The 13,417-nt window shown below is 45.1% G+C and overlaps 1 protein-coding gene across 8 annotated transcripts in view; it reads left to right on the forward strand.

Moving 5' to 3' along the window:
• The window catches only part of LOC138638112 (IgGFc-binding protein-like), a 246,804-nt gene that overhangs the window by 107,314 nt on the left and 126,073 nt on the right, over positions 1-13,417 (forward strand). For all 8 annotated transcript variants that reach the window (XM_069727126.1, XM_069727130.1, XM_069727129.1 and 5 more), the window contains 2 exons: positions 201-442; positions 13,097-13,380. In XM_069727126.1, the coding sequence (XP_069583227.1) occupies positions 201-442; positions 13,097-13,380 (526 nt within the window). The remainder of the gene's footprint in view (positions 1-200; positions 443-13,096; positions 13,381-13,417) is intronic.

The raw sequence follows: 13,417 nt of genomic DNA on the forward strand, positions 1-13,417 counted from the left end.
TGAAGTCTTATATACTGACACTGACCATGGAAGCATTCTTTCCAGCATTTCATAGTTACGTTTCAAAGTTCCCCTGTGCTATAATCTAGAAAAAATATTTTATTCATTGACTTTTTTTTCATCAAAGTGCGTGTGTGTTTGGTGTTATCAAAAATGGCATTAATTTAAATTAACATATGATATTTTTTTTATTTTGACAGGTAATTGTGAAGTTAGTGGTGATCCCCATTATTACACGTTTGATAATCAGGTTCACCACTTTATGGGAACATGCACCTACACCTTATCCAAACTCTGCAAAGATGAAGGAAACCTTACAGACTTCAATGTGGAAGCGGCAAATGAGAACAGGGGAGGCAACACCAAAGTGTCCTATGTTAAATATGTAAATGTGTATGTCTATGAATACAAGATCACGCTGGAAAAGAATAGAGTTGTTAAGGTCAGTTCCTAACAATTAACTAATGTATTACATAATGTTATTACAATCTATTTTGTGTGCATGTTTTATAGTAATTATTTCTATAGTAGTTCTTTCAGTATAACTTAATGGAGTATGAGAATTAATCCTAAATGTATTTAGAACTAAATGATACAAGATCATAACATTAATACATTTATACAGGGCCAGACGGGCCATCTGGCAATTCTGGCAAATGCCAGAAGGGCCTGTATGGTTATGGGCTGCCTTGTCTGCTATGTTGTTAACAGAATCGGTGTTCTTAAGATACCCATACTGTTAATAGTTGTGACTAGAGTTGAGCGACCTTGACCTTTTTAGAGTCGAGCCGGGTTTCGCGAAACCCGACTATCTCAAAAGTCGGGTCGAGTGAAATCAGCCGATTATGACGTAAAGTCGGGATCGACCGAAACACGAAACCCAATGCAAGTCAATGGGGCAGCATAGTCGGCAGTGAGTGGGGGCCAGGAAAACACCTAGAGTGCCCATTTTAATGTCAAAACCATCCATTCTTCTTAATGAAGCTTGTCAAGCGTAATTTACCTTATAATAATTGGAAGGCATTTGAAATTGGGGGTCATTTGGCTAAAGTTGTGGTGGGTAGGGCTGGTTCAAGTAATTAGTGGGCCCAGGAAATCTGGACCACGTCACGGCAGTGGAGCAGGGAGAGGTAAGTATTTCAACTTTGCAAGTGCTGTGAACCTGAGCAAGCAGGGGGGGCCCACTCGTTGGCATTGGCACTGGCACAGGGCCCCTCAAAGTACAGCGGTGTGTTTGCACGGCGGGGCGCCTCCCACCGGCAGCAACACTTTTGCGTACCATGAGAGGCCCTGTGCCAGTGACGTCGCCAACTAGTATTCCTCCCCCCACCTGATGAAGGAACCTGCACTTTCATCTGCACCTTCCTGTTTGTCCCCGTGTAAGGTGGTATGGTATGCGGGAAGGGGGACCTGACTTTCAGCAGGGTCACAATCTTGCGGTGTAGCGTGCACGGGAAATGTTGCGTTATGGGTCAATGTACCAGCAGACTCATCTATCACTGGCTGGGCAATGGGCAGGATGAGGAGGAAACACAGATATAGGCCCAAAGAATAAAGTGGGCTAAATGCAGTTCAAAATTGGTAACACAGGACTAATCAGGGGGCATTGCAGTGGAGGACAACTGGAATGAGAGGCTGACACAGAGAGTAGGCCCAAATCAGTAAGTAGTCGAAATGCAGTTCAAAATTGGCAACAGTAGTAAACAGGCGGCACAGCTTTGTTCAGTGGAGGAGAACAGCAAGGAGTGGCAGACACCGATAGTAGGCCCCAACCCAACTAGTAGGCCAAATGCAGTCTAACATTAACAACTACTTAACGAGCGCCTGAAAACGGAATTTCAGGACAGGAAACCAGGAGAACAGCAAGGAGCGGCAGACACCGATAGTAGGCCCCAAACCAACTAGTACGCCAAATGCAGTTGTTCCGTTTAACCACAATTTAATGAGAGCCTGAAGATAGAAGTTCAGGAAAGGCAACCTGGAGAACACCTTGGAGTGGAACACACCATCTCTCTACACCCCATACCCAATTTGTAGGTCTAATGCAGCGTAGTTTCCAACAACTACTAAACGAGAGCATGATGATCGAAGCATTGGCGAGGAAACCTGGGGAACACCTTGGAGTGGAACACACCATCTCTCTACAGTGGAACACACCATCTCTCTACACCCCATACCCAATTTGTAGGCCTAATGCAGCGTAGTTTCCAACAACTACTAAACGAGAGCCGGAAGATCGAAGCAATGGAGAGGAAACCTGGGGAACACCTTGGAGTGTAACACACCATCTCTCTACACCCCATACCCAATTTGTAGGCCTAATGCAGCGTAGTTTCCAACAACTACTAAACGAGAGCATGATGATCGAAGCATTGGCGAGGAAACCTGGGGAACACCTTGGAGTGGAACACACCATCTCTCTACAGTGGAACACACCATCTCTCTACACCCCATACCCAATTTGTAGGCCTAATGCAGCGTAGTTTCCAACAACTACTAAACGAGAGCCGGAAGATCGAAGCTCAGGAAAGGCAACCTGGAGAACACCTTGGAGTGGAACACACCATCTCTCTACACCCCATACCCAATTTGTAGGCCCAATGCAGCGTAGTTTCCAACAACTACTAAACGAGAGCCGGAAGATCGAAGCAATGGAGAGGAAACCTGGGGAACACCTTGGAGTGTAACACACCATCTCTCTACACCCCACACCCAATTTGTAGGCCTAATGCAGCGTAGTTTCCAACAACTACTAAACGAGAGCCGGAAGATCGAAGCAATGGAGAGGAAACCTGGGGAACACCTTGGAGTGTAACACACCATCTCTCTACACCCCATACCCAATTTGTAGGCCTAATGCAGCGTAGTTTCCAACAACTACTAAACGAGAGCCGGAAGATCGAAGCTCAGGAAAGGCAACCTGGGGAACACCTTGGAGTGTAACAAACCCTCTCTCTACACCACGGAAGGGCTGATTCTTAGGAAGGAAGGCTGTCGGAAAGAAGCAGGGCGCGTCCGAGGGTGATTATATTCTTATTAGGTATATACTCACCCTCGGACGCGCCCTGCTTCTTTATTTGTAATGAATGTTTATTTGCAATGTGGTTTTGACTTACTCTATTTTTTTGGTAAATAATGATTTTATTATTTTCATTGTTTTGCATCTTCTTGGCAATAATATAAAGAAGACGCGACAGGACAACACTCGGTGGATGCCATATCTGTGTTTAAAATTGAAAAAACCTTTCAGTTAACTACGTGCAGGAGAAAGTTATTGTAGCTGGTGGCCATTTTTAGTACTGTACCAGATTTTTGTTGTATGTGTTTGTTTTTAATGTTAAAATGTCTGCATTTGATATCTCTCCAGTATTTTCTTTTTTATAAGCAAAATACTTATTTTTATATTTTCTGATGTTGGTTCCAGGGGTACACGGGCAGCAGTGGTGTGGTCAGTGGAGGCCTAGTGGAAGGAGTGACCGCAGACAGGCATCGAAGGCCTAAAATAATAACACATGGCTGTAGGCAATTTTAAATTGGTTCCAGGGGTACACGGGCAGCAGTGGTTTGGTCAGTGGAGGCCTAGTGGAAGGAGTCACCGCAGACAGGCATCGAAGGCCTAAAATAATAACACATGGCTGTAGGCAATTTTAAATTGGTTCCAGGGGTACACGGGCAGCAGTGGTGTGGTCAGTGGAGGCCTAGTGGAAGGAGTCACCGCAGACAGGCATCGAAGGCCTAAAATAATAACACATGGCTGTAGGCAATTTTAAATTGGTTCCAGGGGTACACGGGCAGCAGTGGTGTGGTCAGTGGAGGCCTAGTGGAAGGAGTGACCGCAGACAGGCATCGAAGGCCTAAAATAATAACACATGGCTGTAGGCAATTTTAAATTGGTTACAGGGGTACACGGGCAGCAGTGGTGTGGTCAGTGGAGGCCTAGTGGAAGGAGTCACCGCAGACAGGCATCGAAGGCCTAAAATAATAACACATGGCTGTAGGCAATTTTAAATTGGTTCCAGGGGTACACGGGCAGCAGTGGTGTGGTCAGTGGAGGCCTAGTGGAAGGAGTGACCGCAGACAGGCATCGAAGGCCTAAAATAATAACACATGGCTGTAGGCAATTTTAAATTGGTTCCAGGGGTACACGGGCAGCAGTGGTGTGGTCAGTGGAGGCCTAGTGGAAGGAGTCACCGCAGACAGGCATCGAAGGCCTAAAATAATAACACATGGCTGTAGGCAATTTTAAATTGGTTACAGGGGTACACGGGCAGCAGTGGTGTGGTCAGTGGAGGCCTAGTGGAAGGAGTCACCGCAGACAGGCATCGAAGGCCTAAAATAATAACACATGGCTGTAGGCAATTTTAAATTGGTTACAGGGGTACACGGGCAGCAGTGGTGTGGTCAGTGGAGGCCTAGTGGAAGGAGTGACCGCAGACAGGCATCGAAGGCCTAAAATAATAACACATGGCTGTAGGCAATTTTAAATTGGTTACAGGGGTACACGGGCAGCAGTGGTGTGGTCAGTGGAGGCCTAGTGGAAGGAGTGACCGCAGACAGGCATCGAAGGCCTAAAATAATAACACATGGCTGTAGGCAATTTTAAATTGGTTACAGGGGTACACGGGCAGCAGTGGTGTGGTCAGTGGAGGCCTAGTGGAAGGAGTGACCACAGACAGGCATCGAAGGCCTAACATAACAAAAATGTCAATACAATGGTATTGTCAGTGGCAGGCATTGAAGGATGTCAGCGCATAGACTAAACATTGGTGGAGCTGTGAGATAATTTTGCAAGTGGTAGAGCACTGTTTGAGCTGGGGTGGGGGGAAACTGTCTTGTGGCCGGCGGTACAGGCCCAGGGCCCCTCATATTACAACGGTGTGTCTGACGTTGGGTGCGCACCACCACCGCCAGAGACACTTTATTGTACTAGGAGGGACCCATTGGCAGTGCCGTCGACCAAAAGCGGGCTCACCCACCTCTTCAGACAAACTGCACTCTCACGGGTGCTGTCGCCAAGTGTCGATACCACGGCCCCGTGTGGGGAGTTTGGCCATTTAGTGAGGTGTAAACATGTCGTATGCTGGACAATCAGGTGCAGAAAATTACGAGATTGGAAAAGGCATTCAGAATAGTCCACAGGCAAGACCTTTTCATAGGAAAGCTAGGTGTCAGCCGGGCAAGGTGGGGCAAAAGATTTCGAAATCCAGTTGTGGTTCATTTTAATGAAGGTTAGATCATCTACATTTTGGGTAGCCAGACGAGTCCTTTTTTCTGTTAGTATTGAACCTGCAGCACTGAATACTCTTTCTGATAGGACACTAGCTGCCGGGCAAGCAAGCTCCTGCAATGCATATTCTGCCAATTCTGGCCAGGTGTCTAATTTTGATGCCCAGTAATCAAATGGGAATGACGGTTGAGGGAGAACATCGATAAGGGATGAAAAATAGTTTGTAACCATACTGGACAAATGTTGTCTCCTGTCACTTTGAATTGATGCTGCAGTACCTGTCCTGTCTGCGGTCATAGCAAAATCACTCCACAACCTGGTCAGAAAACCCCTCTGGCCAACGCCACTTCTGATTTCTGCCCCTCTAACTCCTCTGGTCTGCTGGCCCCTGCAGCTCGTGTGAGAACGATCACGGGCGCTGTGTGCAGGGAATGCCAGAAGCAAATGGTCAACAAGAGTTGATTGTTTGGTTGCTAATATTAGTTCCAAGTTCTCATGTGGCATTATATTTTGCAATTTGCCTTTATAGCGAGGATCAAGGAGGCAGGCCAACCAGTAATCGTCATCATTCATCATTTTAGTTATGCGTGTGTCCCTTTTGAGGATACGTAAGGCATAATCCGCCATGTGGGCCAAAGTTCCAGTTCTCAAATCTGCGGTTGTGCTTGGTTGAGGGGCAGTTTCAGGCAAATCCACGTCACTTGTGTCCCTCAAAAAACCAGAACCCGGCCTTGCCGCGCCACCAATTTCCAGTGGCCCCGGAAAAGCTTCCTCATTAAAAATATAATCATCCCCATCATCCTCCTCGTCCTCCTCCTCCTCTTCGCCCGCTACCTCGTCCTGTACACTGCCCTGGCCAGACAATGGCTGACTGTCATCAAGGCTTTCCTCTTCCTCAGCTGCAGACGCCTGATCCTTTATGTGCGTCAAACTTTGCATCAGCAGACGCATTAGGGGGATGCTCATGCTTATTATGGCGTTGTCTGCACTAACCAGCCATGTGCATTCCTCAAAACACTGAAGGACTTGGCACATGTCTTGAATCTTCGACCACTGCACACCTGACAACTCCATGTCTGCCATCCTACTGCCTGCCCGTGTATGTGTATCCTCCCACAAAAACATAACAGCCCGCCTCTGTTCACACAGTCTCTGAAGCATGTGCAGTGTTGAGTTCCACCTTGTTGCAACGTCTATGATTAGGCGATGCTGGGGAAGGTTCAAAGAACGCTGATAGGTCTGCATACGGCTGGAGTGTACGGGCGAACGGCGGATATGTGAGCAAAGTCCACGCACTTTGAGGAGCAGGTCGGATAACCCCGGATAACTTTTCAGGAAGCACTGCACCACCAGGTTTAAGGTGTGAGCCAGGCAAGGAATGTGTTTCAGTTGGGAAAGGGAGATGGCAGCCATGAAATTCCTTCCGTTATCACTCACTACCTTGCCTGCCTCAAGATCTACAGTGCCCAGCCACGACTGCGTTTCTTTCTGCAAGAACTCGGACAGAACTTCCGCGGTGTGTCTGTTGTCGCCCAAACACTTCATAGCCAATACAGCCTGCTGACGTTTGCCAGTAGCTGCCCCATAATGGGAGACCTGGTGTGCAACAGTGGCAGCTGCGGATGGAGTGGTTGTGCGACTGCGGTCTGTGGACGAGCTCTCGCTTCTGCAGGAGGACGAAGAGGAGGAGGAGGGGGTGCGAACGGCTACAGCCAATTGTTTCCTAGACCGTGGGCTAGGCAGAACTGTCCCAAACTTGCTGTCCACTGTGGACCCTGCATCCACCACATTTACCCAGTGTGCCGTGATGGACACGTAACGTCCCTGGCCATGCCTACTGGTCCATGCATCTGTTGTCAGGTGCACCTTTGTGCTCACAGATTGCCTGAGTGCATGGACGATGCGCTCTTTAACATGCTGGTGGAGGGCTGGGATGGCTTTTCTGGAAAAAAAGTGTCGACTGGGTAGCTCGTAGCGTGGTACAGCGTAGTCCATCAGGGCTTTGAAAGCTTCGCTTTCAACTAACCGGTAGGGCATCATCTCTAACGAGATTAGTCTAGCTATGTGTGCGTTCAAACCCTGTGTACGCGGATGCGAGGCTAAGTACTTCCTTTTTCTAACCATAGTCTCATGTAGGGTGAGCTGGACTGGAGAGCTGGAGATCGTGGAACTAGCGGGGGTGCCGGTGGACATGGCAGACTGAGAGACGGTGGGAGATGGTATTGTTGCCACCGGTGCCCTAGATGCAGTGTTTCCTACTACGAAACTGGTGATTCCCTGACCCTGACTGCTTTGGCCTGGCAAAGAAACCTGCACAGATACTGCAGGTGGTGCGGAAAATGGTGGCCCTACACTGCCGGAAGGGATGTTGCGTTGCTGACTAGCTTCATTGGCCGAGGGTGCTACAACCTTAAGGGACGTTTGGTAGTTAGTCCAGGCTTGCAAATGCATGGTGGTTAAATGTCTATGCATGCAACTTGTATTGAGACTTTTCAGATTCTGTCCTCTGCTTAAGGTAGTTGAACATTTTTGACAGATGACTTTGCGCTGATCAATTGGATGTTGTTTAAAAAAATGCCAGACTGCACTCTTTCTAGCATCGGATACCTTTTCAGGCATTGCAGACTGAGCTTTAACCGGATGGCCACGCTGTCCTCCAACAGGTTTTGGCTTTGCCATGCGTTTTGGGCAAGATACGGGCCCGGCAGATGGAACCTGTTGCGATGTTGATGCCTGCTGCGGCCCCTCCTCCTCCGCTTCAGAACTGCTGCCGCCTGCACCCTGTTCCCCCAATGGCTGCCAATCGGGGTCAAGAACTGGGTCATCTATTACCTCTTCTTGTAGCTCGTGTGCAACTTCGTCTGTGTCACCGTGTCGGTCGGTGGTATAGCGTTCGTGATGGGGCAACATAGTCTCATCAGGGTCTGATTCTTGATCATTACCCTGCGAGGGCAATGTTGTGGTCTGAGTCAAAGGACCAGCATAGTAGTCTGGCTGTGGCTGTGCATCAGTGCACTCCATGTCAGATTCAACTTGTAATGGGCATGGACTGTTAACTGCTTCACTTTCTAAGCCAGGGACGGTATGTGTAAAGAGCTCCATGGAGTAACCCGTTGTGTCGCCTGCTGCATTCTTCTCTGTTGTTGTTTTTGCTGAAGATGACAAGGAAGCGACTTGTCCCTGACCGTGAACATCCACTAACGACGCGCTGCTTTGACATTTACCAGTTTCACGAGAGGAGGCAAAAGAGCATGAGGCTGAGTCAGCAAGATAAGCCAAAACTTGCTCTTGCTGCTCCGGCTTTAAAAGCGGTTTTCCTACTCCCAGAAAAGGGAGCGTTCGAGGCCTTGTGTAGCCAGACGACGAACCTGGCTCCACAGCTCCAGACTTAGGTGCAATATTTTTTTTCCCACGACCAGCTGATGCTCCACCACTACCACTACCCTCATTACCAGCTGACAATGAACGCCCCCGGCCACGACCACTTCCACCATACTTCCTCATTGTTTTAAAAACGTAAACAAACTAACGGTATTTGTTGCTGTCACACAAATTACACGGTGAGCTATAACTTCAGTATGATTTAGCTACCCCTTTACAGGTGAGTGAGACCACAACGAAAATCAGGCACAATGTTACACACTCTGTTGTTGGTGGCAACAAATGAGAGAGATGCCACACACGCAGGACTGTCACTGAAGCACAAATGTAAATATTAATCTCCCACTGATTTGATTTTTTTTTTTTTTTAAGGGAGACTTTAGGAAAAAAAAATAATAGAATAAAATGATTTTTTCAGGAAGAATTTAGAAACCAAATAAAATAAAATGATTTTTTCAGGGGGAATTTAGAAAACAAATAAAACAAAAAAAGGCTTTCTATGGCCCACTGAGTGAGAGATGACGCACACAGGAGTCAGGAGTGGCACACAAGCCCAGAGGCCAATATTTATCTCCCACTGATTGATGTAGTGATTTTTTCAGGTAGATTTTGGAACCCAAATCAAGCTAAAAAAATAATAGGCTTTCTATGGCCCACAATTGGAGAGAGAGAGAGATGGCACACCCAGGAGTCAAGACTGGCACACAAGCAGAAAGGGCAATATTAATCTCCCACTGATTTGTTTTTTTTGTTTTTTTTTTTCAGGGAGACTTTAGAAAAAAAAAATAGAATAAAATGATTTTTTCATGAAGAATTTAGAAACCAAAGAAAATAAAATGATTTTTTCAGGGAGAATTTAGAAAAGAAATAAAACAAAAAAAGGCTTTCTATGGCCCACTGAGTGAGAGATGACGCACACAGGAGTCAGGAGTGGCACACAAGCCCAGAGGCCAATATTTATCTCCCACTGATTGATGTAGTGATTTTTTCAGGTAGATTTTGGAACCCAAATCAAGCTAAAAAAATAATAGGCTTTCTATGGCCCACAATTGGAGAGAGAGAGAGAGAGATGGCACACCCAGGAGTCAAGACTGGCACACAAGCAGAAAGGGCAATATTAATCTCCCACTGATTTGTTTTTTTTTTTTTTGTTTTTTTCAGGGAGACTTTAGGAAAAAAAAATAGAATAAAATGATTTTTTCAGGAAGAATTTAGAAACCAAAGAAAATAAAATGATTTTTTCAGGGAGAATTTAGAAAACAAATAAAACAAAAAAAGGCTTTCTATGGCCCACTGAGTGAGAGATGACGCACACAGGAGTCAGGAGTGGCACACAAGCCCAGAGGCCAATATTTATCTCCCACTTTTTTTTTTTTGTTCCAGGGAAAATTTATAAACCCAATAAAAAAAATAATAAATAGGCTTTCTATGGCCCACTATCTGAGAGACAGAGAGAGATGGCACGCTTAGGACTGGCACACAAGCCCAAAGGCCAATATTAATCTCCCTTTTTTTTTAAGGGAGAATTTATAAAACCAAAAAAAAAAAAATAAATAGGCTTTCTACGGCCCACTATTTGTGAGAGAGATGGCACGCTCAGGACTGGCACACAAGCCCAGAGGCCAATATTAATCTCCCACTTTTTTTTTTTTTTCCAGGGAAAATTTATAAACCCATTAAAAAAATAAATAAATAAATAGGCTTTCTATGGCCCACTATCTGAGAGAGAGAGATGGCACGCTTAGGACTGGCACACAAGCCCAAAGGCCAATATTAATCTCCATTTTTTTTAAGGGAGAATTTATAAAACCAAAAAAAAAAAAATAAATAGGCTTTCTATGGCCCACTATTTGTGAGAGAGATGGCACGCTCAGGACTGGCACACAAGCCCAGAGGCCAATATTAATCTCCCACTTTTTTTTTTTTTTTCCAGGGAAAATTTATAAACCCATTAAAAAAAAAATAAAAATAAATAGGCTTTCTATGGCCCACTATCTGAGAGAGAGAGATGGCACGCTTAGGACTGGCACACAAGCCCAAAGGCCAATATTAATCTCCCACTGATTGATTTATTGATTTTTTCAGGTAGAATTTAGAACCCAAATAAAGCAAAAAAAAAAAAAAATGGGCTTTCTATGGCCCACTGAGTGAGTGATGATGCACACAGGAGTCAGGAGTGGCACACGAGCCCTGAGGCCAATATTTTTCTCCCACTGATTGATGTAGTGATTTTTTCAGGTAGATTTTAGAACCAAAATCAAGCAAAAAAATAAATAGGCTTTCTATGGCCCACTGAGTGAGTGATGATGCACACAGGAGTCAAGAGTGGCACACAAGCCCTGAGGCCAATATTTTTCTCCCACTGATTGATGTAGTGATTTTTTCAGGTAGATTTTATAACCCAAATCAAGCAAAAAAATAAATAGGCTTTCTATGGCCCACTGAGTGAGAGATGACACAGACAGGGATGGCACTCTAGCAGAAATGTCAATCTTAATCTCCCACAAAAAAAAAAAAAAAAACAGGGAGTGTCCTTCAATTACTATCTCCCTGCAGTAATCTCAGCCAGGTATGGCAGGCAGCAATAAGGAGTGGACTGATGCACAAATTAAATAAAAAGTGTGTACAAACCAAAAAGATAGCTGTGCAGAAAGGAAGGAACAAGAGGATTTGTGCTTTGAAAAAAGCAGTTGGTTTGCACAGCGGCGTACACACAGCAATGCAGCTATCAGGGAGCCTTCTAGGGCAGCCCAATGAGCTACAGCGCTGAGGGAAAAAAAAAAAAAATGTAGCTTCCACTGTCCCTGCACACCGAAGGTGGTGTTGGGCAGTGGAAATCGCTACAGCACAAGCGGTTTGGTGGTTAATGGACCCTGCCTAACGCTATCCCTGCTTCTGACGAAGCGGCAGCAACCTCTCCCTAAGCTCAGATCAGCAGCAGTAACATGGCGGTCGGCGGGAACGCCCCTTTATAGCCCCTGTGACGCCGCAGACAGCAAGCCAATCACTGCAATGCCCTTCTCTAAGATGGTGGGGACCAGGACCTATGTCATCACGCTGCCCACACTCTGCGTTTACCTTCATTGGCTGAGAAATGGCGCTTTTCGCGTCATTGAAACGCGACTTTGGCGCGAAAGTCGCGTACCGCATGGCCGACCCCGCACAGGGGTCGGATCGGGTTTCATGACACCCGACTTTGCCAAAAGTCGGCGACTTTTGAAAATGAACGACCCGTTTCGCTCAACCCTAGTTGTGACGAAGCACAAAGTTGCTGACTCCATCACTTACCCCAGCAGGCCATGGGTATCATTAGAAATATTGATCTTGTAGAAAATCTTCCTTTCCTCCATCCAAGGTAACATTAGTAATATATCCCATCTGGTTCATGGAGATGGGGACAACATGGGCCTGTGTGATTTCAAATGCCAGGACGGAATTTCAACCCCAGTCCGTACCTGCACTTAGGATTAATAAAGCCAATAGATAATTCAACGTTTACAACATTTATGGCACAATGCCAACCTTCAGCTTATCAGATATTGGAGAGCTTTAGTAACACAAATATAAAAAGCCATTCAACACATATTCATCCACAGGACACTTTTGGGAATGGAATTATTTACAAATTAACAACTCACTCCTTGTAGTCAAATTGTTGGACTTTTTCCTCCATTTATTTTTGTTCAATATCCAACATTCATAGTAATTTGAATCACTAATGTACCATACACCAAGACCCTCTGTCATGCGATGTTTCAGGGACTCACAACCCCTTCATCTTGGATGATTATTTTTTTTTGCTTGAAGAGAGCATGGTGAAGTCTAAACAGGAGAAGAGCTAATCACTATTGATCTGTGGTCAGATGCTTTACCTATTGTTTAAAAAAAACAAGAAGCTATAGGAGATCATCGCAAATAGGGTCTTGTCCAAGAAATACAGTTGTTTAGCACTCAGATTAAACTCCTCTGTTCAATCTATTAAAGACACATATAATGTAGAAAATCAGCTGCAGCGGATCCACGGGTCAGGAAACGACCATCAGACATCAGACTGTAGAAGGAGTTAGTGGACAATATTCCGTGCTGCCGACAGAATGGAGACGTATATCACAGTATAGGATACAGTAGATATCTGTAGTGTTTCCTGAAGAAGTTATATACTTTGAAACGTGTTGAAATAAACCACCACCTTAATGTACCATGCTGATATATACATCTCCATTCTGTCGGCAGCGCGTTAGTTGTCCACTAAATCCTTCTACAGTCTGAAATTGTTTTAAAAAGTCATACTACATATAACAGAATGTTAAAACAGAATGTTAAAAACAATTTTATATCTCTACAGATAAGCTTTGCTAATGTTATAAAAGGTCTTATTTTTCTAAAACGCCTAGAGCTAAAGACTAGACACCTAGGAAAATAAAATCTGTTTAACTTCTTTTTATATAATTATTTTCAAGAATTCTCTAAAACATCAATATTTTACAGGTTAATGGACAGAAAGTGACACTGCCGATACATTTGGCACCTGATGTTGATGTATTCATCAGTGGTTCAAATGTGTTGGTGACGACAGGCTTTGGACTGCAAGTGAAGTTTGACGGAAACCACAAAGTCCAAGTAAATATCCCAGGATCCTACTCTGGTAAAGTGTGTGGACTTTGCGGGAACTTCAATGGCAATGCTGCTGATGATTTCCTGAATCCAGATGGTGTACTGGAACCAGACTCAAATAGTCTTGGAAACAGTTGGCAGGTTGATAATGATACAAGGTAACATTTTTTTTTATCTTCGATTTGAGTGGTTTTT

This window comes from Ranitomeya imitator, chromosome 5, assembly GCF_032444005.1.
Source record: "Ranitomeya imitator isolate aRanImi1 chromosome 5, aRanImi1.pri, whole genome shotgun sequence".
NCBI classification, from domain to species: Eukaryota; Metazoa; Chordata; class Amphibia; order Anura; family Dendrobatidae; genus Ranitomeya; species Ranitomeya imitator.